The 25,174-nt window shown below is 44.6% G+C and overlaps 1 protein-coding gene across 8 annotated transcripts in view; it reads right to left on the bottom strand.

Annotated features, from left to right (window-relative positions):
* Positions 1-25,174, bottom strand: part of DTNB (dystrobrevin beta) — a 196,467-nt gene that overhangs the window by 43,648 nt on the left and 127,645 nt on the right. For 5 of the 8 annotated variants that reach the window (XM_035321179.1, XM_035321180.1, XM_035321183.1 and 2 more), the window contains 4 exons: positions 23,450-23,535; positions 21,636-21,749; positions 16,608-16,704; positions 9,520-9,540 (listed from right to left, as the gene is read on the bottom strand). In XM_035321179.1, the coding sequence (XP_035177070.1) occupies positions 9,520-9,540; positions 16,608-16,704; positions 21,636-21,749; positions 23,450-23,535 (318 nt within the window). Of the gene's footprint in view, positions 1-9,519; positions 9,541-16,607; positions 16,705-21,635; positions 21,750-23,449; positions 23,536-25,174 lie in introns of those variants that run through there. The other 3 variants (XM_035321182.1, XM_035321185.1, XM_035321188.1) reach the window with 2 other exon arrangements.

Genomic DNA, 25,174 nt, shown 5'->3' with positions numbered 1-25,174 from the left:
CTATGCTCATGAATATCTACCCCAAAATGTGGCAACAAATGTTTTGGTGGAAACATGCATGTGAAATGAAAAATACCACTAACACACCACAATGAATTCGCATGAAGAAGCAACAAAGGACAGAAACAGCCACTTAGTGGGAGAATATATGCCACAAAAAAAAAAAACACCAACCACATTCTGACCTTGCATATGAGATCTTCAATGGTGACCTATGAAATATTCCTGCAGAATAAGCCTAAGCACTGGATTCACGGCTCTAAACAATCATTGATTCTGGCGGGACACTGCTTATTGTCCTTTATAACCCCTCTGATCTGCTGTTACACGAACCATCCTTCTCTGTACTGCTGCGAAGGGGCGTGCAGCTTATTGCTGGTGCGCCCTCTCTGATCCAGAGGTGCTTTCTGCCACGTAGTTTAAGCGGCTGCCCTAAAAGTGATCTAAAAGGATCACTTTAGAGTGATCTAAAAGGATCACTCTAAGGAACTGCGTTTAGCCTCTTCCAGTCTGGATTTGTACTTCTTGAAGATCTGATGCAAGGTCAATGAAGGTGTAGTTACAAGAATTTCTGGCTTCATCTTTTTCTAGGAACGCTGTCTTTAATTAGGACAGTTCAGTGCTCTGATTTGGAGCATGGCCCCTCAGAAACTGTAAGAACATAATTGCTGGAGCAGTGAATATTGGCACAGGAAAAGGAATGTTTCAAGCTGGCTTTGCTGTTGAAGTCAGCTTATTGTAAAGCTGACTTAACCCTGGACTGACTTAACCCTTGGTCCAGAACTCTGCTTTATCCAGCTACATCAGATGGTCCCTCATTAAAATATATGGGTTCCTCATTATATTTGGTTCCTCAATATATTTGGTTCCTCAATATATTTGGTTCCTCATCAAAATATAAACCTTAAAATTAAAATGTTGGTTTTATAGCAAGAAAACCTGGGTATTTGAAAAATATTTCTAAACCGCCAAAAGCAAAATTTCTCATACGGTGACTTGTAGAAAAAAGCTGTGGTTAACACACCCCGAACTGACAGTCCATGCTCACACACCTCCCAGACACTGTTCTGACTCCGCAGTCCCTCGGGCACTGTCCGCCCTACACGGTACTCACATCAGAACCACGGAGACGGCTCGGATCTGGTGGTGGTGATTAGCTCCAGCCCTGCTCCCGTGCACCCCGGCACCCGAGGTGTTGCGGGCCTGGAGACACGATGCTGTGCATGCAGACTGCTGCTTCGGCAGGACGTGGCGGCCCCGTTACAGACGCTGTTGGGGTGCTGGGTGCCCCGACGCCGGGTGCCCGAAGGGGTGGGAGCGGCGTGCGATGGCACTCGTGGTCCTGGGGAGCAGCTGAGGTCTGATGGGATGACCGACCCCAGCAGGCCGGCCTCCAGCTGACCTCCAGGTCCCTTCCAGCCTCAACCACTCCAGGAGTCTGTGCTAACTCCAGGCAACGCCGTGGTTTCTGCAGCAGCTCCCCCAGTCTCCAGCTACTTGCTGGGGCATGCCATGACGCCAGAGCAGGCTCCGTACTCCTGTGCTGGTGCCGAAGGACCCTCTGAGACCCTGGGCCTCCCGGGGAGTGCAGGAGCATTCCCTAGGTCTGCTGAAGGTCTCCTGGGCCTGCAGGGCAGGCGCTTAACCTCAGTTCAGGGGGGCTGGCAAGGTGCTAAGGCATGAGGCTGTCTGCACTGCCTCCCCTTGTACGACCCGGGTTCTTCAGTGCCTGGGGCATCCCGGGGTCTGCTGCAGAAATGGTGGAGACGTGGCTGCATGGAACTGCCCGAAGGAATGCACCAGACAGGGGCCACCTCACCATCAGCTCTCACACGCTTTTGTACACACAGCCTCCCTGTAGAGCCCTGTCCTCACTCCCCAGGGCATGGGGCTGGCCTCAGGGGACCGTCTGTATGGGATGACCCGCTAGCGAAGTGCTGCGCAGTGCAGAGCCTCAGTCAGTCCACCTGGAGGGAACACATCTCAGCGCCCTTCAGTCCACTGCAGCCTGCAGCCCGACAAGCCAACGGCGGCACCACAACTTCCAGCAGCGCTTTCTTGAAGCAAGAAGGCTGCTCCTGCTGCCACGCTTCCAAGTTCTCAACATCGAAATGGGCCAGAAGGAGGGGAAATGCCCTGAATACAGAAATAACCTCTTGGGGCTCCTGGAGCCCCTCTGACCACACGTGATGTGACCAAGCCTTGACTTCCCTTATGGCTGCCCACGATACTCCTACAGTACCTGCTTTGTATGAGTACTGTGCGCTCCAGTGCAGACACCCTAGGACTGTTTCCTTTCTAATTCTCTTTTTGCAAATAATGTGCATTAAAACAAACAAGCAAGCAAACAATCGGAAACCTCCAGAAGATCAAAAATGAAAATGTTCACGCTGGGCAGCCTCTTGACAAGAGGATCTGTTTAGAAAATAAAAAACCCTTCAGCAGATTCTGAAGTGCATAAGAATGAATAAGCATATTTTTCCCCCAAGTCAAAAGCAAGTGTAGCCACAATGCTTTTGTACAGAGCTTTGTTAAAAATGGTAGCAGCTTAAAAGTTCAAACTTGGCATACGTGTCTTTCTCAGCGAAGGCAAGACTTGGAAAACATAAAACTGAACAAACTCCTGCCTGTTTCTGGCTGTGCAATCCAAAATGTGATTAAGTACAGAGGAATGCGATTCAGGGAAGACATGAATGGAGCGGGTACTCCGCATAAATGGTTCTACGTTATGGCTGTTACCTCCTAATGGGACAGCAGGAACATAGGAAAAATCACACTTTTCCGTGACCATTTTCTCAACTGCTATTTTTGAAACTATCTCTGGTTACTGCACATCGGAAATAAAAACATTTAAGTGCTCTCTACTGTTTTAGTTTGCCTTGCGTTTGACAGCGCTTAATCACTCGTGCTGCTTGTGTGCCCTCCGAAATGGGGCAGCGTGGCTGGACCCAGACAAGCATCAGGAGAGGACCTCGCGCCCCTTCACTGCCTGCTTCAAGCAGGGCCCTGCTCTCAGAAGGCTCTGGCAGACCCTTGCAGTGTCTGGCCTCCACCATCCACTACACACAGCACTAGAAAGAAAAGCAGCAACCCACTTTCATCGGCTGCTGCCTGAGCCGTGCTCAATCCTCTTAGCTCTGCCCTGCAAGCTCGACACAGATGGAGAGCGCAGCAGGGGAGGGCTGAGTGGGCCCAGGGAAACTTGTTAAAGCCTGGCTGCTCGGGGTGGGGAGCGGCGTTTTCCTTCTCTTCAGACAGAAACCAGGTCTTCTGTAGATGGCTCCACACCTCGGTCTACGTTTCAGCACACTCATACAATTGCCATGGGAGTGCCATCGTGTCCCTCAGCAATGTATCTCTTACCTGACATTCAACCACCACAGCGCAGTGTGATCCATCAGAGCAAACAGACTTCCAGGAGCGAAATCCCGATGCACATCCGTGGCTACCCCCTGCCAAGCCCTCCTCCTTGTAGCCAAGAACATCAACGAGCAGGGGAAAGTCTTCTCCTCTTCAGTACCAGATGTCAGCACAGAGCCAGCCACCTCTCTGAGGTGTGCACTGATACCTACACCCCAGGGGCACGGACACCCCACTCCCGATATGACTTCAAACACTTAACACCTAAATGACTTTTTCAGGAGCCTGTCGAGGTTTGATATCTTTCAGGAGACCCATAAACGTGGCTCCTCGTGTGGAGCCACAAACTCAAAGCTTACTCTAAAGCTCTCTGTCTATATTAGTGAATTGAACCATGCCCAGGAGTGTTTCTGGCCCTGGAACAAAGTAATTTACGGTATTAAAGTGTAAGAACGCTCCCTGGCACAGTCTTAACACATCTCAGCTACCACATTCCCCAGCAATTCCCAGGCACACTGCAGGGATCATTCCCACTACTGCATGCAGCCACCAGGCCTTGGGGACTAGGACAACCTGCTAGCAGAGGCAGGCATTTTCATGCCAGTCGGCCTCAGTGTCACAGAACTTTTCCATGCACGCCCACAGGTACAGACCTAGCCTGCAAGTCCCAGGAACTGCTACCATTTTTTTCAGCTTAACCAGAGAAGGCATTTAAGGCTGCCAGTGTGGTAGGCAAGTAGATTTCGTCTTTTTCCTACGTTTATCCTGAACAGCATTGTGTTACATAGAACAGGATTATTCTATGTTAAGCTACTTGAGCTATTTACTCCTAGAAGGTGATCTTCCACTTATTTCAGAGAGGCTCTTTAGTTATTATCTTTCAAGCAAGTTGGGTCACGTTAGCCATATAGCTGGCAGACATGATCCATCAATGCTGAGAGCTTGGAATCATCCACAGAGACCAAAGGCACACCCTGGAAACGAAGGGGGCACACAGTACAAGAAGGAAGAGGACTTGCAGTGTTCAGGCATCAGGAGGAATTCTTCGTGTTTTTGTTAAAATGCACCAGTGCGTGGTGATGGGGGTCACCCAGCCACGCTGCATGACCCACTCTGGAGAGGTGACTTAAGACCTCTGGATGCAGCAAAGACACACACAGAATTGTTCAATGAACTGTTCAGCAGCCTCATACTCAGATATCAACACGATGAGACTTCAGCCATTATAAGTTCCTCAAGGTTAGGAATTCTCCTCTCCCAGGTTTCTACAGCTCTTGGGAAGGAACACAGCTACCACCCCAGCTTGTTGTCTGGGATCAGTTTTGCCCTAGCTGTTGGTTATGAAGGTTCACCACAGAAAAGGTATGTGCACTGCAAACGAGGTGACGAGGTACTGCTGCCCCTGCACGAATCATGCTGAGGGGAAGGTACCATCTACATCTAGCGAAGGTAGGAAAACTGGGACTCCAAACAGCCCATCCACCGGGTTAAGGAGCAACCCCCCCATGATTTCCACAACTTCATGAGGACTATTTGGTGTCAGCACGTCCACTTCTCCTGATTGGTAATATAACCTCAAAATTGATGAGCCTCATCTGCTCTGCAATGCCGCATGGTTCCCACCATCTTCAGAAAGGAAAAGATTTCCATTCCAGTGTTTAAGCACTCCCATGTGAGCTCCTTTGCTGTGAAGCCATTTCTGTGCCTGTTCGGCATTAGAGCAGTTCTCTTGTGTTGGATTATGAGTGCTTGATGCTCTTCTGGGTTTGTTGCATGTATTATTGTACTACATGCCAAAGACATGATACATGTGATGTACATCTTTGTGAATTCCTTTAACGTTCTTCTGAATAGTGAACAGTACAGCTCCAAAGGCTGTTCATTTGACTATAAAACAAAGGTTTTAATATTTAGCAGATTATTTAAGCCTCTCACCAGCTGTGACATGAAAACGGTCCTGTTGTAAATTAAGATCTATGCTGGAAAAGATCTTTATTAGCTGGGACGCAACGATATTAGCAGTAATAGAGAATGGTGTGATGGACCATGAATACCTTGTGGCTTAATACCCCATTACTCCAATATCTCTACACAATGCATTTTTCCTCGAGGGTGTAACCAGGACTGGCCCAAGAGATTTGAAGAGGCAGTCCTGTGAAGGGAATGACAGTAAAGGAACTTTCAAAATCTTGATGGAAAATTAACTCTGAACCAGGATCAGAAATAGTGGACCTCTCATGATACAAATTCCCCATAGCTTGCCATGATATTCGAGCCAGACTGGTCAAGAGAGCCATAGCTTTTTGGCCTTCTGAGGACATTTTTGTGTCTGGAGTTTGCTGTCTTAGATGTCACTGTGCTCACCTAGCCTTTTGCTGGAGGTGAAAGTCAGTTCCCACAGTTTTCTGTAGGTACTCGGTAGTAATCTCAGCAGCCAAGTATTGCCCTGCCACTGGCAGCAAAGATCTCTCCTCAGTGCTTAGATGTGCCATCACTCTGGCTGCAAATGTTATGAGCAAACCCTAGCTTGCTCCTCTTGGCTAAGCGTCTTGGTGGAGTGCTGGCTCATGATGACAGTCAAGCCATTCAAAAAGTCCGTGCTAGCCTGGGTATGTTCCTTAAATGCAGAATGAACAAGGTGACTTCTTCAGGAAGTCTTTTTTGCTGGCCAAGAAACTTGCTTGAATATAGCCAAGACAACTGATCCTCTCTGACCCACCTCTAGCTGTTGCGAGCAATGGATAAGGCAGAATGGGACTCGCAGCTTGAGCAGCGAAGGGCAATCAGAAATTCCTGAAGTGGGTACTGATGCTACTGCTTTTGATGTGCAGCCAGTCCTGAGTACGTGACTGTTCTGTTGATTTGCCTCTTATTTACCTTAATCCTTCACGTAAATTCAGGCTGCCACCACATAACCAAGCCGTCTCATCAAGGGGTGTGAGATCAAGCACTAGGGCACTTGGGTCTTCTCTTCCACAGGACCCAGAAATGTTCCCCACTGCCCCAAACACGTGGGCCAGCTGTTCGTGGACTAGATTGTAGGCCTTTGTGAAGTACTAATCAGACGAGGCTCTTTGTCCAAGCCTTGCATGGTGGACACAGGATGGGGCTGGCTGAGTGCACACTGCACTGGTACCCTTCCCAAGCTACTCCAGGGTTTTATACGCTTATGTAGAGGGAAGATGCAAGTCTACAACCACCAGAACTGGCAGAGGTTCTAAAGGACATGTGATGTTTGATAATATTCTTAAAGTTCTTCACTTGGCTGTGTTTCTTTAAGCTGAGATCTCACACCCAGCCAGCCCTGTGCTCAAGTATGCCTGTTACTGGAGAAAACGGATGACATGAAGTCCTGACGACATTCAGAAGCAAAAGTATGGTCCAATGAATTCCTTGGGACTTTAACCTGTGCCATTACCTCCTTTCCAAAGTAGTGCAGACACCAACTCACAGAGCGGTGAGTAGGGGTTGATATCAATGCAAAGTCCAGCTGGAGGCCAGTCACCAGTGGTGTGCAGCAGGATTTGATACTGGGGCCAGTACTGTTTAAGATCTTCAGTAATGACCTAGATGACAGGACAGCCCACATCCTCAACAAGTTGGCAGACACTACAAAACTAGGAGGAGTGGCTGATAGACCAGATGGTTGGACTGCCATTCAGAGATCTCTGAACCCCTCTGGAGGAACGGGTGGATAGGGACCTCACCAAGTTCAACACAGAGAGCAAAGTCCTGCTCTTGGGAAGGAATAACCCCGTGCATCAGTGTGCTCTGGGGGCTAGCTGGCTGGAAACTAGCTTGGCAGAAAAAGACCTGGGGTCCTGCTGACAACAAGTTGAACAGCAATGTACCATTCCAGCAAGAAAAGTCAACAGCATCCTGAGTCGTGTTGGAAACAGTGCTGGCAGCAGGGTGATGGAGGCGATCCTTGCGCTCTCCTCAGCCATGGTGAGGCTCCATCCAGGGTGCTGCAGCCAGCTCCGGACAACCCAATACAAGAAAGATACAAAGCAAGATAGGGCAAGTCTGAGGAACAGCCGAAAACTATGACAAAGAACAAGTGCATCTGCCTTACGAACAGAGGCTGAAAGAGTTGGGACCGTTTAATGTCAAAAACAGAATGATCAAGGGGCCATTAACAATGAGTACTAATCCCCGATGGAAGAGAGTAAGAAAACAGCCGGACTCTTCTTGGTGTTACCCGGTGAAAGGACCAGAGGTAATGGGACACATGGAATACAGGAATTTCCCATTAAACATAAAGAAAAAAACCTTTCTTATGGTGAGGCTGGTGAAGCACTAGCACCAGTTGTCCAGAGAGGTTGTTCAGTCTCCAGTTTTGGAGATACTCAGAACGTGATCGGAAAAGATCCTGAGCTGCCTGTTCTAGCTGACCCTGCTTTGAGCATATGAGGTAGATTAGCTGGTCTCCAGAGGTCCCTTACCTCAGCTATGCTGTGCTTTCTACGACTGTTTCCTAGCCAAGTGGAACACTGCGCCCCAAGACTTCCATCTTTTCCAGGCTGCACCTTTACAGTTCGGAGCAGAGCATCTCCAGTCTATTTCAGCCCATGCAAATGTAAGGATGTAAAGTTTTAATTCCTACTGATCAGTTATGTGCTCTTTGGCTGGTCAAAATCTGCTTTCTTGAGTTTCAAATCCTTTCTGGCTCATTCATCACTGATTCCAACAGAATGGGGCCGGGAGGTGTAACAATGTGTAGATGTTATTTTAGCAGTCAGTTTTGGCTCTCTTCTCCTCTTACTAACATAGTGCTCCAGGAAGAGAAGGGAAGAAAAATTGGGCAAGTTCTTCCTTTGATCTCATATTTACCCTTTTTCTATATCCATAATCAGGATGAAAAATCACAGCAGAGGAAAAACAAGCTAATAAAATTCTTCATTTCCATGTAGATGATTATTCCTAGCAACGATGCTGGGTAAGAGAATGACATGCGGTACAACATTCCACTTGCACAGTATGAAGTGGGAGGACAGGGACTGTGGTGTGTTGGTTGCTTTCCCTTCTCCAGGAAATTCCTTGAAGATCACTGCCACATGCTGCAATCTGGTCCCTTCATTAAGCCAAAGAATTTCTGCAAGGTGCCTTAGCAAACCCAGGGATAAATCTTCACTGGCAGCAGCAACTAAAGATGAACCAGGCTCCAACAGAAGATGCACACTTACCACCATCTTCTTTTTAAGTTGATGACAGTATTTTAATAAATGGCCATCCACGAGTCACCAAAAGCCAATTTCAGCACATGTAGTATTGAAGTGTTTTCAGCAATTGAAGTTAACCAGAAATATATATTTCATAAAAAAAAAAAAAAAAAGTCAAGAATTTCCAATTCATGTAATGTATCTGACAACATTTAACAACAACAAAATAAAGCCGGTGGGAAACACAGGACTAATTTTCATTAATGCTTTGTGTACAAAGAAAAACATGCTCAAAAATGCTGAAAAAATGTTTTGTTGGAGAGAAGACACTGAACATCTGGTTATTTCTGAGAAAAGCAAAAGGGCTCCCTCTGGAGTGGATTCGGAAATTAACACAGGGTTCAGATTTTAATAGGTGGGCAGAGAAAATGAACATCAGTAAAAAGTAAATGCATTCTTGTCTCTTGTTAGTTTACTCATCCTGTTTACAATGAGCATACTGGGACTAATTCAAGGAGACTATATCATGATTGAATGATATGGATCCATGCCTAGAATATTAAGTCATTAATTAGTTTTCATGCATGGACTTGCATGTGGCAAAGAGGCAAATTAAGGATACCTGAAGAGACAAGAAAGATTTCTTAGTATGGAAAGCACTCTAAAGAATCTCTGAGAAAATAAATTCTGAAGCCAGCTGAGAATCCACATTTCAACCCTGGATGGTCATGCACAATTCCATAAAAAACTAATGAATACAGTCACCGCTTGTGTACCCATGGCAATCAGCTTAATGTGAAAGTGATAGCGGAATAACTTTAAGGACATACACAAAAACATGCTCTACTGGATAATCATGAAGGCTGCTTTCAAATTCAGATGTGAGAAAGACCCCGCATTCCCGTGGTTTATTTACAACCAAGGCAATTAACAGAAAAATGTATTTTCATGCAGTAAGAAAAAAAGTTAGATCACCTACAAACTGAAGTCAACTTACTGCCTGTTTTTGCTCTTCTTCCTATACTCGTTGGCAAAAGAAAAAGGTGAAGAGAGAAACAGGGTAGATTAATTATTGTACTGTAAGGAAACATACATACACAAAATCTATAACAGATCCAATGAAAGAACAGAACATGGCAAACTGTAGAAACATCTGTAGACACAAACGGGAACAAGGAAGTTAGATGTAACTGTTGTGGTGGGAAAGCAAAGATGTAATTTGTTCCATTCTCAAAAGAAGACTCGTCTAAAATGGCCACCAGTATTTGGGAAAGTTGAAAACGTGGAATGGATGTTACTGTTATCTTTGCTTGAAGTAGAACCTGTACTGGCTTCTCTTCCTGTCCTAGCCTCAGAAATGACTCTAGTTGTCTTCAAGACAATCTTACTTTCAGCCTAGAAATATCAGACTACCACCCTCAAAAGTCTGGAAACACCCTTTGAAGTGTGCAATCAATGCAATGCATTTGGTTTCCTGCATGCACAAATCTGCCATCACAAAGACCAAAACTGTCATAACGTGAGAGCTAAAATATCACCTTTTTGATCACAGAGTGACCACTAGCACTGGACCTGCAGTGACCTCTGCAGATCAGATTTCAAAAGGGCAAATTAAAGAGAGGCAGGCAATCAGACCTAGAATGGGAGGAGAGAAACCTGGAGACAGAAACACCGAAGATATGGAGTAGGCAAAAAGAGAGAACAATTTCATTGTTGCAATGTAACTTCTAGCAGTATGGATCACTGCTAACTTGCAAGACCAAAAATAGTGAAATATGGATGAATTTATCAGCTTTTGAATCAGGGAAATGTATGCTATGATCCTCCTGGGCCAGCAGAATCACCCTAACTTCAACTATACGTGCTTATTTTGGGTATGAGCAAAATATAATATATCGAGAGTTTCTTTTACAATTCAAATGTTTTCATTAATGTTGTCCTCACCTGTGTAACAATGGGGACACCATTTTGAGCTCTACAGGCTGTTTTGTCGTGTGGGCTTGGTTGTGTGGAGGAGCATGGTGGCTGTGGTGGGGTAGCAACAGTGTGCATTAGAAAGATACCTTGGCAGCATATTTTTTGAGTACTCTTGTGTTTGCAGAATTAGTAATTACAGCTTTTTCAGGGTAACAGTGTGTGTTCCCTCCAACAGTGGCTTTGCACGGAGTGGCAGTGCAGTGAGCAGCTGGACTGCTCCCCAGCACATCTCCCCAGAATTTCAGTTCATGGAATTAAAATTCATGGAATAGATGTTGCTTCTGACCTTGAGATCTCTGAACCCATTTATCCACCTTCCCTCATTTATTCCCTGTCTGAGGAGGACTAACCAGACTCTGTCCCCTGATTTGGAGTAGTTTCTTTTCACTGACCACTACACCAGAAGATAAAGATGTGTTCCTGACGGTGCGCTGAGGGCACTACAGATACACTGGAAGTGACTGCAGAGACGTACAGTAAGACATAACCATATCACTCCACATTTCTGAGCAGATATTTCTCTCTTTTTTTTTTTTTTTTTTTTCCTCCCAAGATGTGGGGTGGTTCAGGTGCATATTTAGGCACTGATGTAGCAGATGTAGGGCATGGTGTCATTGAACCATGAATCAACATCGGCTGCGGAGGCCACTGCTGCCCTCCCCATGCTCCCACATGTTTCCAGTTGTTATTTCTGCAAGCACAGGGACACACAGGACCAGATGGTAAGCCAGGTCAGGGAAAAGATCTTAAATGATCTCCACTCTACAAAAAAAGTTGTTGGTTTGAAAAATGAGGCTTTAGCATTAACTACAGATGTGAAAAAAATCTCAGGAGACGTGGAGCTTTGCTAGAGAGAACTGAGCAGTTATTAGATAAATCATCAAATCAGCTAGTGAGGAAATTACCACTGAGGAAATGGAAAAAAGTGATATGGGATATGTCTGCCGAATATCCTTCTTGCTTAAGGCAAAAACCCTGCAAGAAGCAATCAACACTGCTGACTACTTATTAGAGGAGTGCCAGCTAATGGCACTAGATGATTAAAGTCTTCAGAAGCAAAGACAGAAAGGTAAGCCTGCAGCCTGGATGAGGAGATAAAAAGCATTGATGGTGGGCACTGGTGACACCGCTGGCAGGTAACTGGCCACCGTGCAGCTTGGGCGGACAGGAGGCCTCTCATGTGCAAGGGCCTGATCTGCTTCTGCCTCTCTGGAGATGGCTGGAGCTGCCGGGGGATGCCAGAGATGTGGGAACACCACGGCGGCCGCGGCAGGAGCCCTTCAGGCGCAAGGCCCTGGTCTTCACCTCTGCTGCACGTGGCCGTGCTCTGGCGTGATCTCCAGGTCCACACTTGTCACCTCTCATCACCCAGACCGGGATGGCCTTATCCAAGCTGGTGCTTGCTAACTCTGCATGGTGCTTGGAGGCTGCCTGGGCAGCGCTGGTAGCGCCGCTGTGACCGCAGGCAGCACCTCTCCCACAGCCGGTGGGTGCCGTCCGAGGAATGCTGCCCTGCGCTCACAGACTCGCCCAGAGTTCAAAGGCTCAAAGGGTTTCAGAGAGCGTGGGACAGTGCAACCAAAACACCACCAACGACACTCAGTGAAGAGCTGAAGGAGCTGAGCTCCTCCAGGACAAAGCACCCACAGGCGCTTACACCCCGATGCCTGCGGCCTCCTGAGTGCCACAGCACGGAGCGCAGCGCCTGGAGGCCAACTACAAGTAAAAGGTTAAGAGCACACACCATGCAAAGAGCGACCCGAGTGCGTGTTGCAGCAGTGTGGGCAGATGGCTGTGCTGGCTAACAAACATCAAAGTGGGATGTGAATCACGGGGGTTCGATTGCCCCCACACACAACCAAGCCAGCCGAGGGCCCCTCTCCGGCTCCAAGGCCGCCGTCAGCACGGGTGAGCCCTCACAGCTGGAGGCTCTGCCCCAGTGCCACAGGATGAGAACCTGCCTGCACCAAGCTTTAAACTGAGCAATTTTTCAGAATGTAGAGAAGTTATCAATGAAAATGAAGGAAAATGCAGAGATCAAAATATGTAACAAAGATGTAAAGGAAGTCTGTTAAAAATAGCGTTAGATAAATCACCAGGGTAGGTTAGAGTGATAACTCCTCTTGCTTTGAACAGGGTTCATCTTACCTAACGTACCCATTGAAAACAAAGGTGTCCAGTATCAATTAATCATCTGGGCTCCTTCTATATTTCATGTAAAAAATAGATGAAACTCCAGAGAAAAACTGTGACCTTCCAAAGGTATGCTTTCCTCTCTCTCCTGTTTACAGAAGGGGCTGAGATACCAGACTTTCAGATCACCAAAGTTAGGTAAGATGAATCCAGCTCTAAATAGTGAAATGAAGGTGGCATTAAAAATGCAGAAAATATTGTATAAGAAAATGGAAAAAGCATAAAAGCTTAACAGCTGATCTAAATTATAAATGAAAACTTTTAAGTGCACCAAATGAGAAGAGTAGCTAAAACTTGAACTAAAAATTCATGTCTGACAGGGCTAAAGCCACCAGAAAGGAGTCTTTGAAATGAACAAAAATAACAGAAACAAAACAAAGCCTTGAGGTGGTGTATATTGGGTCTTGATAGTGATGGTAAAATTCTTAATAGGGGAATAGGAATTAGTATTTCTTTTCTGTGTCTGAGTAATAGGAGGACGCTGTACTTTCCCCTTGTAGTTTCCATCAGCAAAGAGTGAAACACTTTCCACCAGTAATGAGAAAACGTGTTAAAATAGTATCTACTAGAAATACTATTTTTAGATCAATAGGCCTGGGCAGCTTGCAGCCAAAACTCTTACAGTAATTGCATGAGGAGTTATCTGGTCCAGTTAGAAGGGACCAAAGACGGGGTTGTGCTGTCTCGCACTGATATTCAAAAAGGATAAGACAACGCAATTAAGTATAAACATCTTGCCCTATCATTAATTGATTCAATGTAACAGAAATGCTGATACAAGACTCAACTAATAAGTAATGTATGAGGCTTTATAGCTTCATGGAAAATAGGTCTTGCCAAATAAATCTGATTTTGTTATTTGAATGTATTACAAGTTTGGCTTCTACAGGAACTGCACAGATGTAATATATTTTCATAAGAGGGAATTTAATTGTGACATTCTCGTTAACCAGTTAGCACTATACAAAACAAACAAAGCACATTACATGGAGTAAGAACGGGATAACTGACAGAATTCAAAAAGCTGTCACTAGGGCAAAAAGGCACAAAAAGAAAAATAGCAATGAAAAATAATAAAACTACTCCTGTAACTCCCTGTATAGTGTTGCTTAGAGTCAGAGATGAAATCAACGTACTGTTTGTTTTTGCCCAATTTTAAAAATAATATTAAATATCAGCAGAAGGCAAATAAAATCATAAAAAAAAAGACTGAAGTACAGTATTGTGAGAAACTCAGCAGAACTCTGCCTGTCCAACTGCTTTAAAAAGAAGATTGAGGAGTGCTGTCAGTGTGAGGAGTAAGTATCTGCATAGGGAAAAAAACAGGGGCACTGAGAACTCCTTGATTTATTTAATGGACGGAGAACCACACGTACCAGAGCCCATGGGTGCAAACTGAAGCTAAATACATTAAAACTCAAAATAAGGTATACATTTTTAACTGTGCAAGCAAATTTGCATTGGCAGTGGATTTTCCATTTTTGATTTCATCAGTTCAGGAACAGATGTCTTTCTGGAAGATGCTTTCATCAAAGACAAGCTGGCAGGCTCCATATAGAGCTAATAAAGGGGAAATTCATAGACCCGTATTATACAACATGTAAAACCAAGTAATTTTAACAGTCACAGGCTCATAGGATAACTCAGGTTGGAAGGGACCTCAGGAGGTCTCTAGTCCAACCTCCTACTCAGGACAGGGTCAGATTAATCTCAGACCAGGTTGCTCTGAGCTCTGTCCCATTGGGATGGAGATGGCACAACCCCTGTGGGTACATGCTGCACTGCTTCATCATCCTCCTGGGGAAGAAGTTCTTCCTTATATCCACTCCTATTTGCCCTTAAAGTTTTTAGCAATTTTGGAAACTGGGAAAGTTCATGAAAAGACAGTAGATTCATAAATGAAAAGTCTAGTAAGAGCTGGCTTCTAAACTAACCCTCTGTGTAATACTGCCTAGCAATGTCATTAAAATTTCTTGATAAACTCGTAGTTTCTGGTAGAAGTGGACTGCATGTTCAAAATTAACAAATGGGTCCTAAAAACACTGTTTGTTCATATGGGATTCGGTTATGGTTCCCTTCTTCCTCCTGCAATGCCCTTTCCTCCCTCCTCCATCTCCCCAGTTGCAATGCTGCCGCTGCTGCCCACGCGCTCCCTTTGCTCTGCAGTACCCTGCCGTAGCCTCTGCTCTCCTCACCACTGAGTTTCTGATACCAGCATCCGCTGCTGCTCCACACCTTGTCCAAGCAGCAGGGCGAGAGGCTGCACACACTGTGCAGGCAGTCAGGAGTTGGGAACATCATGGCCAGGACATCACGGCTGTCTTTCCACCCGTGGCTAGGCGGCAGATAAAGTTTTGCAGGCTGCTTGTACAGGTTCCAAGTAGTGCATCTCTCTTAGCCTTACAGGCCGCCTTGCCTTCAAGGCTTTCAAGGTGGAAGAGCAGAAAGGCCGGGTGACAGAACAGCCACTCAACCCAATGGAGATGACAGCATTCACACCAGGTAGTGTTTGGGAGGATTAATGTCTGAAGGCTCACGAGGGCTTTGAAAACAATAGGGGCTACAGAAAATTGTGCAGCAGAGCTTGTCACCATCTTAAAGCAAAATATCTGTACTGGTTGTGTGTGCAAGATAACACCTAAAATGCTAAGGCTGTGGTCATCTCAACCACAAAGAATCAAACCATTTCTGAAGCAACAACTTCTTGTACTTCCTGAAATTTGTAATTCAGCTTTGGATGCCCATCTTCAGAAACTCACACTTGAACTTACAAAGGTTTAGCATCTGCAGAAGTCAAGTTGAATTTAGCAAATTATTATCTTCAATATTTTTAGGTGACGGATGTTAACTGTCTGAGTGGAAAAAAATTACAGTGTGCAGAACCACTGGCATAAAAAAATACCTCCCAAATCTTAATTCTAGCCATGTGCTCATCTGCACGGGGAAGCTAAAGAAAACAACAACAACAAAAACAGCTACCTCTAAAGAGTATTTGATCATAGCCTTGTATGTACATTCCTATTCCAGAATACAAGTCTAATCTAAAGAGTGACTGAACTTCAGGTTTATATACTATGTGAATTAATTATCATTTTCAAGTGCAGACAAGCTCTACGTTTTTCTAGAACTATCAAGAGGTGCCTATAGCTAAACCATAAAACCCTGTGCTTCTCCTGCCACTGTAACTACTGTGATCCCTCTCCCATTTCTCCCACTGTGTATCGTATCTTTATTCATCTTAGATCAAAAACTCTTTGAATTAGGACAATGTTTTCCCATTCATTTTATGGAATGAGGCTCTTGTCCAATTTAAAGAATGGAAAGAAAAAACACACAGTAATATCTCAAACTCTGGTAATCAAATACAAGCTCAATTCTGGCAGTATGCTATGAAAGGAATAATGGCCCCTCAACAGAAATCCAAACAATATCATGCAATACAGAGCAGAACCAACACCATCATAACATAAAGCAAAAAGAAAAGACCCTGCAAACATCAAAGGGTTACTGTAGTAGTAGTGCTTGGTGAAACATTGCCATGCCACTGGGGAGTCATATTCTGTACTACAGTAACTATAGTTTCCTGTTTATTTTCCAGCTGAACTCAGAAGAACTGAATTGTTACCCAGAACAGCATGTAGATTATTACCAAATCTAATTCTTCCAAAACCTTCCTATTCTTACATGTTCTTGATATTTTAACCAAAAGAGCAGCATACGAACCTGAAATCTCATTAACCATCTGCACCAATATGCAGAGCCAGTAAGGAAATGACTTTCTGCAAATTCGTTGTATTCCTTATGAAGTATTTATAAGGGTAAGAACAGCAATGCAGGAATCTCAGAACGGCAATAGTGAATTCCAGACCTGTGGGAGAGAAGGATGCACTGCATTTCTGACATGAAATGGCTTACTTTGAGCAGTTTCATCAGCCCTTCAAGCTGCACCATCAGTTCTCTTCTGCTTTCTTGGAGTGCAGACATCCTCTGTTCCAGTTCATCCTTTCTCTGCCTGTTCAAGTTATATGAAAGAAAAAGTCAGATAATAAACTTTGGGTATTTCAAAACACATCAGGAAATTCAGATATAACTCTGCTTTTTGTCACTCCCCCCTGCTTCCAATTTATAAAAATACTGCAAAATACTGTACAATGACCACAAAACCTATATACAAAAATCAGGATTTTCACTTAAAATCCAGAAATCTACAGTTAACATCTTGGTAGTAGGAAGCTTTTTTCAAAAGCACTGTATTTTGAGAAAAAAAAAGCCAGCTTCCTTTTAAGAACACTCTTAACATCAGAGCCAGGCATCCTGCAGAGCTTTCAGACAAGTAAGAATGAACTATGGGAGGGAAGAAAGAAAAAAATAAAAAAAAAAAAGAGGAGAAAAGGCTGCAGATGTTTGGAAAGGAAAAGCACTGGGCTATCACCTATCTGGATGGAGACTCGGCTGAGCTATTTCTGTCCAGCAGAGTGACGTACGATCTCTGACACGTTTGTTCTATTCTACCAGAACCCATGTAACAAGGATAGGAGGCAGTGAGTGTCCTTCCCTCTCCTTGGCATAAAAAACCACTGCATTTCTACAGATGCCTATCGGCGGGAGTTCTAAGGAAATATGACCGTATGGTTCGTTTTTATATTAAAGAAAAACAACAAAGAAGTAACTAATACAAAGAGAAATTCAAAGATGAACTGTCGACACGTCAGAAGTTCAGTATCTTATGTGATTTAAAAAATGCTGGACCCCACGAATCACAAACTTGGGAATAATAAGTAACTGTAAGAAAAAGCAGATGAGAAAGACTTATCTAGTCTTTGACAGTTATTTTTGTGGACATAATAATGACTTCCTCCAAAGTTAAAGGCACCACATATTGAAGACTGAATTTTTAAATGCCTTAGAACTTATCTATACTCTTACATGATGTACAACGGATAAATCATTCTGGGAATTGTAATAACCAACAGGTTTTAGAAGCACCAACTGGACATCAGAGTCTGGAACTGAAACAGGCTCTTACTCAGATGGAATATATCTGTTGCGTATGGCTTGCTTTTATTGTAGTGACTGTGGATACAGCATACAGCAAGCATTCACCCCAACCAGAAAACTAAGATTTACAGAATTAACTAGTTTCTACACTGATTCATAAAAGAACAAAACATTTTGAAGGATAGTAGCTATTCTATGATTAGCTATCCCAGGTATCTTTAACCTTTCTTTTTGTATTTTGATGAATGTGGTTATTAAATGGCAAAAAATCTATATATAAAAACAAAAACAAGGCAACAAAGAGTTGATTATATACGCATGGTCACCTGGAATATGTTAAGAAGGCATGATATACATAGCTCTACATGTTGATATTGTCCCTTTTCTGTAGGTCAGTTAAAAGTCTGTAGCTTCTTATTCTGTAGTTACTTAATATAACATTCTGGTAAAAATTACAAATAATGTAAAAATTAACATATTGAATATGTGCAGCTCTCCAAATGTAATTGTTTATTAAGAATCATCATCATTGTGTGTATCAGATTCTGGTTGATGTTAGTCTTTTTTTTCTTTTTTTTTTTTCCTTTCAGGGAAGAAAAAAGAGGAACTGTTTGTCAATGACAAAAGGTGTTAAACGTTATAAAATAAAAGTGACAGGTCAGTCTCTAGAGACAGAAATGGAGAGATGCAGTTTGAGGCATGTGCCTGGAACAAACTGATCCATGGCACCTGTGTATAAATGAGCATCCTGAGCACATGCAAGCAGAGGAAACTAAGAACAACAGGACAGGGATCTGTGAGATGACAGATGCAGCCTTACTTCATCCAAGGTTACCTTTGCCAACAATGTGGTAGAGCTGACTCATCCTTACGGGCTGTGTTGTCTGCAAATTTTTAAACCTGTGACAAGCTGATTTTCCATGGATTAACTTTTTCGTGCTTTCACACATGCAATTGAGACGGTTTGGTAATGTGTGCTTAAATGTTACGGCAGGCAAGGTCATCAGGCACTGCTCACACAGGCCTGGGGAAGGGCTCCTGGGTGGCCGTGACTTGGTGAGTACGTTGCCATCCCTGCTAACCCGACTGTGAACTTCCAGTGTGATGCTATGCAGTCAAGAAAATTAACGTGTGCTTTGAATTTATTAGTGAGAGTGATGTTTGGTGCTAAGAAAGCTAACATTAGTTCTATCTATAGCATCAGTGACTACTTAGGAGACACTGCAGCCAGCCCTGCAGCCTATATATAGAAGAGGTGCAGAGGACTTAGGAAGAACTTGACAGCAAGCTGGAGATTTGGCAAACCTGCTGTATGGAGAGACTGAAGAAGTTCACAGAATCCTAGAATGAGGTTGAAAGGGACTTCCGGTGCCAAGTAGACCTCCTCTGAGGTCTCCCCTCAGTCTTCTCTTTTCCAGGCTGACCAGACCCAGCTCTCTCAGCCTGTCCTTGTGTGACAAGTGCTCCAGGCCCCTCAGCATCTTCATAGCCCTCCTCCAAACTCGCTCCAGCAGTTCTATGTCCCTCTGGTACTGGGGAGCCCTGAACTGGGCACAATACTCCAGGCAAGGCCTCACCAGGGCTGAGCAGAGGGGGAGGATCACCTCTCTTGACCTGCTGGCAACACTCTTCCGAATGCACCCCAGGATACCGTGGCGTTCTTGGCCACGAGGGCACATTGCTGACCCACGGTCAGCCTGCTGTCCACCAGGACTGCCAAGTCCTTCTCTGCAGAGCTGCTCTCCAGCAGGTCATTCCCAGCCTGTCCTGGTGCTTGGGGTTATTCCTCCCTAGGTGCAGGGCCCTGCACTTCCCCTTGTTGAGCTTCATGAGGTTCCTCTCGGCCCATCCCTCCAGCCTGTCAAGGGCATTCAAGTCATTTACTCAGGAAGAGAGGAAGAAGAGGAGGAGTCAAAATCGCAAAGTACTTGCATTCAGACAGGAATTTTGAAAAAGATCTCTTTGGCTCAGCAGACAAAAGCACAGAGAAAGGCGAGGTTTGGAAAATGGCCCTCAGCATACAAAGGTTAGAACATGCACACTCCTAGCCCACCGAGCACAGACAAAGCACAGAAGCTGACGAGCACATTAACAGTATGAGGGGCTGTGGTAATTCTTTCCATATCTAAAATGAAAGCTCAAAGGTCTGTCTGGAATGGGTGGATGCTCGTAGTCCATTGGTAAGAGAACTGAAGGGAGAAATTTCCTAGCCTGGGTGATGTTTAAGGACAGACTGGAAATCATGGTAATTCTTGATTGTTTGTACATGCTTGTGGTGGTTTTACCTTGCTAGGCAGCTGAACTCCACCACAACTGCTCTCTCACTCCCCTCCAAGTACAATGCTGTAATTCAACCTTTTTTACATTAGCAAATCTCCTGTGGGAGAGATTGTGACAGGGACTCTGTGTCAGGGGTGTGATGATGGGACAAGAGGGAATGGGGTTTAGCTTTAAACAAAACAGAGGGCAGATTCAGATTAGATATAAGGAGGAAATTCTTTACTCTCACAACTAAGGGTGGTGAGGCCCTGGCACAGGCTGCCCCAGGAGCTGTGGCTGCCCCATCCCTGGGGGTGCCCAAGGCCAGGCTGAACGGGGCTGGGGGCAGCCGGGGCTGGTGGGAGGTGTCCCTGCCCATGGCAGGGGTTGGAACTGGATGATCTTTAAGGTCCCTTCCAACGCAACCCATTCTGTGATTCTATGAAAGACATTAAGAAACTGAAAGCTCTTGCTGCGCTTGAGATCATTGCCTCACTTTAAAAAACACGTGCTTTATCTGTGGTCTGAATGTGCCTTGTTTCCAATTTAAGCTCTTGGCGCCTATTACATCTTTCTCTGTTGGATCAAACAGCATATCAAGTTGCCTCGCAGTATCCTTTTTTCCAGTTCTTGCATAACATTTGTTGATATCTTCTGCTTCCTACCCAGTTTTTAAACATTTAAAAAATACATACGTAGCTATGTAAAGCACGTAGCTAGAAAATCTCTGCACTGTTATCATTAGATAAAAGAATGAAAATACCAGTGCAATATGAAATGTACCATCATGTAGCACATTCCGTATGAAAAAGTAATGACAGAAGTTGAAAGCTTTACATTTCGCCGTATGGGACTAGATTACACTCTGCAGACACCACCTTCAGTTGCAGCAGCTCTATTACAGGAGCACTGCACTTCATGGAAAACCTTTAAGCATAAATGGGAAGCACAACAAAAAAAGCACAAATTAAAGCACAACAATTTTGCCATTTCCTAAGCGGACAGAAAAAAGTTTACCCCCATCAAATAAAATACAATGTAGTTTTCAAAGAGCCGTTGCTACCAAGAACTTAAAATTTAAAACCTACTTTAGATTACAAACACCATTTTTGAAGGCTAAGCTATGAAATTAACTAGTAATGGAAGATGAAATAAAATACAGCCAGAGAATACACTTGTGACTATCCCAGCTATGAACCACTTTATTCTATAAATACTGACAATTTCTCCATTACTTAAAAATGGAAACTTGAAGAGGCTTTGAAGATCTTTCTCCAACTGTGGCAGTGTCTGAATATTTGTAGGTATGAATTTTCATAGTTTTAGTGATTAATCAAATAACTGACACTTATCTTCAACTCTACCCTTTTGTACAATACATAATAAGCAGTTAAACCATTTTTCTTCTCAGTTTTTCTTCTTTGCAATCAGTTTTCTGAACTATACAAATAATTCGTTTTCAGAGACTTTTATTTATTTCTAAATTCACTTATAAAAGAACAAATTGTAATATGCTGTCAGTCTTCAGAATTCAGCAGTTCAAAGTAACGCTTAAGGGTTATTGAAGATACGCTGCTGTTATGCTGTCCAGGATAACATTTATCATCGTCTGTGCTACAGAGCAGACCACATGGGCTGATCAGCCACGGTATCAAATGCACACAAGCTTTTAGATATTTATTTTACCGTAGAAGCCTGAGTTCAGCCAGTAAAGTTGGGTTCTGCTGGGCTTTCTCAGGTGTGGGCTGCGAGGCTTGTTCATGCTCCAGTCTCAGACGCTGAATTTCTTGGAGTATCTCTCTATATCAGCAACAGAGGGAAGATTAAAGAGGAATATGGTCAGCCTTCACACTACTCTTAAAATACTGTCATAACCCTTCAAGCACTCTCTCTGTCAGTCTCCGGTACTCAATTTTTATTCGTGTATGACTGGCACAGAATCAAATCTGAGACAGGTAAGTTAGCGCAGTCCTATGAATTGCTGTAATACACACAGGAAGCTAATTACTTGAGTAATAAGAAGCATGAAATCACTCACGTGCCATATGCTGGCAAGGTCTCTTCAAAACCTTTTGTGCACAATGGGCTAAGGGACAGCTCTAAGAGGAAGAAGCTCCATTTTCAGCATAACCTGCTCTCGCACATACTCCGTCAGAAGGGCTCTGAAGCAGCAGTACCAGCAGCAGGGCTAGCACTGCTTGGCCTCCCGCTCACCCTCGCAAGGCTCCTGGCAGGCAGCAGGAGTTAGCCAAGCACCAGCTCCTGGCCGTATCAGCTCACAGTAACAGAGACGAGCTGCCCCCAGGCCTCACAAAGGGAAGGCAAGCGGCTAGCAGCCGCAGCACCGCACGTGCTCCCAGCTGCTGCTGTGGGTAGGAGATGCATCCCTTGCGGCTCAGGACTCATTTATTAACAGAGGAATAAAATCCTTCTGATCTGAGAGGGAAGATTACAATCTCTAAATCTCTCCCCCTTGCTCTTCCTTTAAGCTGCTCTCCTTATGAGGTTTCATAACAGCACTGATTTAGATCTCCCTTATCTGTGATCTTAATGAATAATATCAAATACCTGCAGGCTCCCTTGGTAGCGTACTAAAATTATGACACTTACATAGTGAAAGAATCAAGGTACACAACCTCTCCAGGAACTGAGACTCCTCCAAATGAACCTTACTAAATATATTTACCTGGTCTGCTGAGGCTGCCTTGGCAATTCTCCAGGCCCAAGGGGTGATGCAAGCCCGTGCACCCAGCACAGGGAGACCCAGCAATAGCTGTGAGGCCAGCGCAGCACTGAGACCCCGAGGTGACCTACTGGCAGGCTGCACAATGCAGAGCGTTGCTTCTGCAACTGCTCAACAGCTTGCCTTTCAGAACTGCACCCCCTTACTTTCTCTTAGGCAGAGAAACATGAACTTGACATGTGGGTGGTGAAAAAGCAGGTAAGTGCAAATGCAGTATTACTACAGGAACAGTTCTCTCTTAACAGCCCCTCTGGAACAAGAGGAGGAAATAATCAGCTCCTACAGTCCATCTCCTATTTTTTTTTCCAGGCCTCCTGATTTCCTCAGACTCATTTGTCTTCCAGAAAAAGGAAAAAATCCCTATTTTTCCCAAGTTTTATTTATCTACCCCAGCCTTTCAACCTACCTGCTCTACTACACAGCTGATTTATTTTCCTGCTGCCACCTGAATGGCTTACCCAGCTGTGATGTTTGCTGGGTTTGAGGACAGCAACGCTGATACTCAGTATTGGTTAAGATGATTTTAAGAAGATCAGTTAAAAAGATCAACCTGCTCCCTGAGGAATAATAGCACTGCAGCTGCATCAGCGTGGTGCTAATTGGTTAATGAGGGAGCTACACCCTTCAACAAAAGATCTAGGAAAACAATCTGGTTAATATAATACAAACAGTTAAAAACAACAAAGCATAGGATTAAAGGCTTTTCTCTCCTCAAATGTTGCTCCTTAAACAATACTGATCAAAGCTTGGTTTTTACCTGTTTTTGTTTTCCAGCTCTGCTATCAGCTGTCTTTGTTGTTTATTGGCATCAAAGTTGAAACCCAGGTCTGTTGGTGGGCGAGGCTGGTGGATGCAGAACAGAGAAAAATTAAACACAGTATTCATTACCTGTTAACCACATATGACTCTGTTTGGATCCAGTCCCATGTTTCCTGACTGCCACAGTACAATACTAACAGCCCAGATTGCAAAGCTATTAAAAAAGCTGTGCTGAGATGGACTACTGGGGCACATCTGATCACGGCGTCTCAGAAATACTGCTTTAGGACTCATGAAATCACAGGACTCTGGCTATGGGTACCTCTGCCTACACTATGAATCATCTGTTAACACCATCAGTCTGAGGAATTTTATTTGCCATTTTTTAAAAGACCTTCAGAAAAAAATACAGCATACCTACCTGTTCTTAAAGCACAGACAGGCTTCCCTGGGAAGAGATGCAGTTACACCTTCTATCATAAAGTCTTCTAGTGAAACACCGACCTTCCATTATGTCAGTGAGCGAAGAAAAGTTAGAATAACTTACAGCCAGGGTCATGGTACCTATACCACTGCCGAACATCAGAACACACTGCTGACGGTGTGACTAACTCCTGTTCTCCGTTTTCTTCTTATAATACACTGGCACAATGTAGTGTCATTAATGCTTAGAAATAGTTTCACAGAAATAGCTTTACAGCAAGGTCTTCAAACAGCTTCTGCAGCAAGCTGATACCAATTTCTCATGCTTTCTCTAGGTCCAATTTCTCCCCTTCTTCCAATTCATCAGCTCAGCAGTGACGCTGGGGTTAAATGAAGTCTTTCAGTGCTGCTAGCTTTTGTGGATTCAGCCCTAACTAAATGTGAATCGAGGTTCACTGCCTCTTTGTGTTTGGCACGCTTTTCACCAGCAGCCACCACCACCACTGAGAAAAGCACTGTGCAATTAAACAAGAATCTGAACCTGTTAGCAGCTGGATACAGGAGGAAGAAGCCGTTACAAGGACTAAGAATGGAAACGAGAATTATGGGGTCTTGTCCTGGTTCAGTGCATTTCACCAGTGGAATCCTAAGATGCTGCTTAGGAGGTCCCGTGCAACTGAAAAGCATCCTGGCCATCAGACACAAGAAAGTCTCCTTGGGAGAACTTGGAGCTGGGGAGACATCTTTCACTCAGGACAGGTCTCCTTGGCTGAGGAACAAGGCAGTACATAGGGTCTGCTTCTGGAACCGGGTCATTACAGCCTCTGTTTTCTTTACTCTGGCTGCCTTTGGCTCCAGCATAGATAGGGTGCACTCATTTTGGCAGTGCAGATGACTGAGGCCATGGTGCTGTGCTTGGGAAATGGGGTGTCAGTATCCCCAGAAGTGTGCTAATGGAGGAGACGCTGTGAGCGCTGCATGTGGCTGTGCACTGGGACCAGAGCGGGAAGAAGGACATCTCAGTTCAACTCTGAGCTCGTCACGTTGATGACATTACCACAAGGATGCCTTGGATGTGGCAGAACAGCCCAGAAGCGGGCAAAGGGCCACTGGTGCCAGAAGGACGGCGGCAGGTACCAAGGTGCCACGCAGCAGCTGTGCCGAGCGGCAGATCTCCGGGGCTTTGTCAAGAGCCCTGAGTTTCGGCGCTCTGCTTTTGCCTTTTCATTCTCATTTGATCTCAAGATTTCAGAGATTTTTACCACAACATTTTCAGAAAGACCTCAGGTTGGGTTCCTGG

The sequence above is a fragment of the Oxyura jamaicensis genome, chromosome 3, assembly GCF_011077185.1.
Source record: "Oxyura jamaicensis isolate SHBP4307 breed ruddy duck chromosome 3, BPBGC_Ojam_1.0, whole genome shotgun sequence".
Classification (NCBI taxonomy): domain Eukaryota; kingdom Metazoa; phylum Chordata; class Aves; order Anseriformes; family Anatidae; genus Oxyura; species Oxyura jamaicensis.
This window is presented reverse-complemented; position numbering and strand designations above follow the sequence as displayed.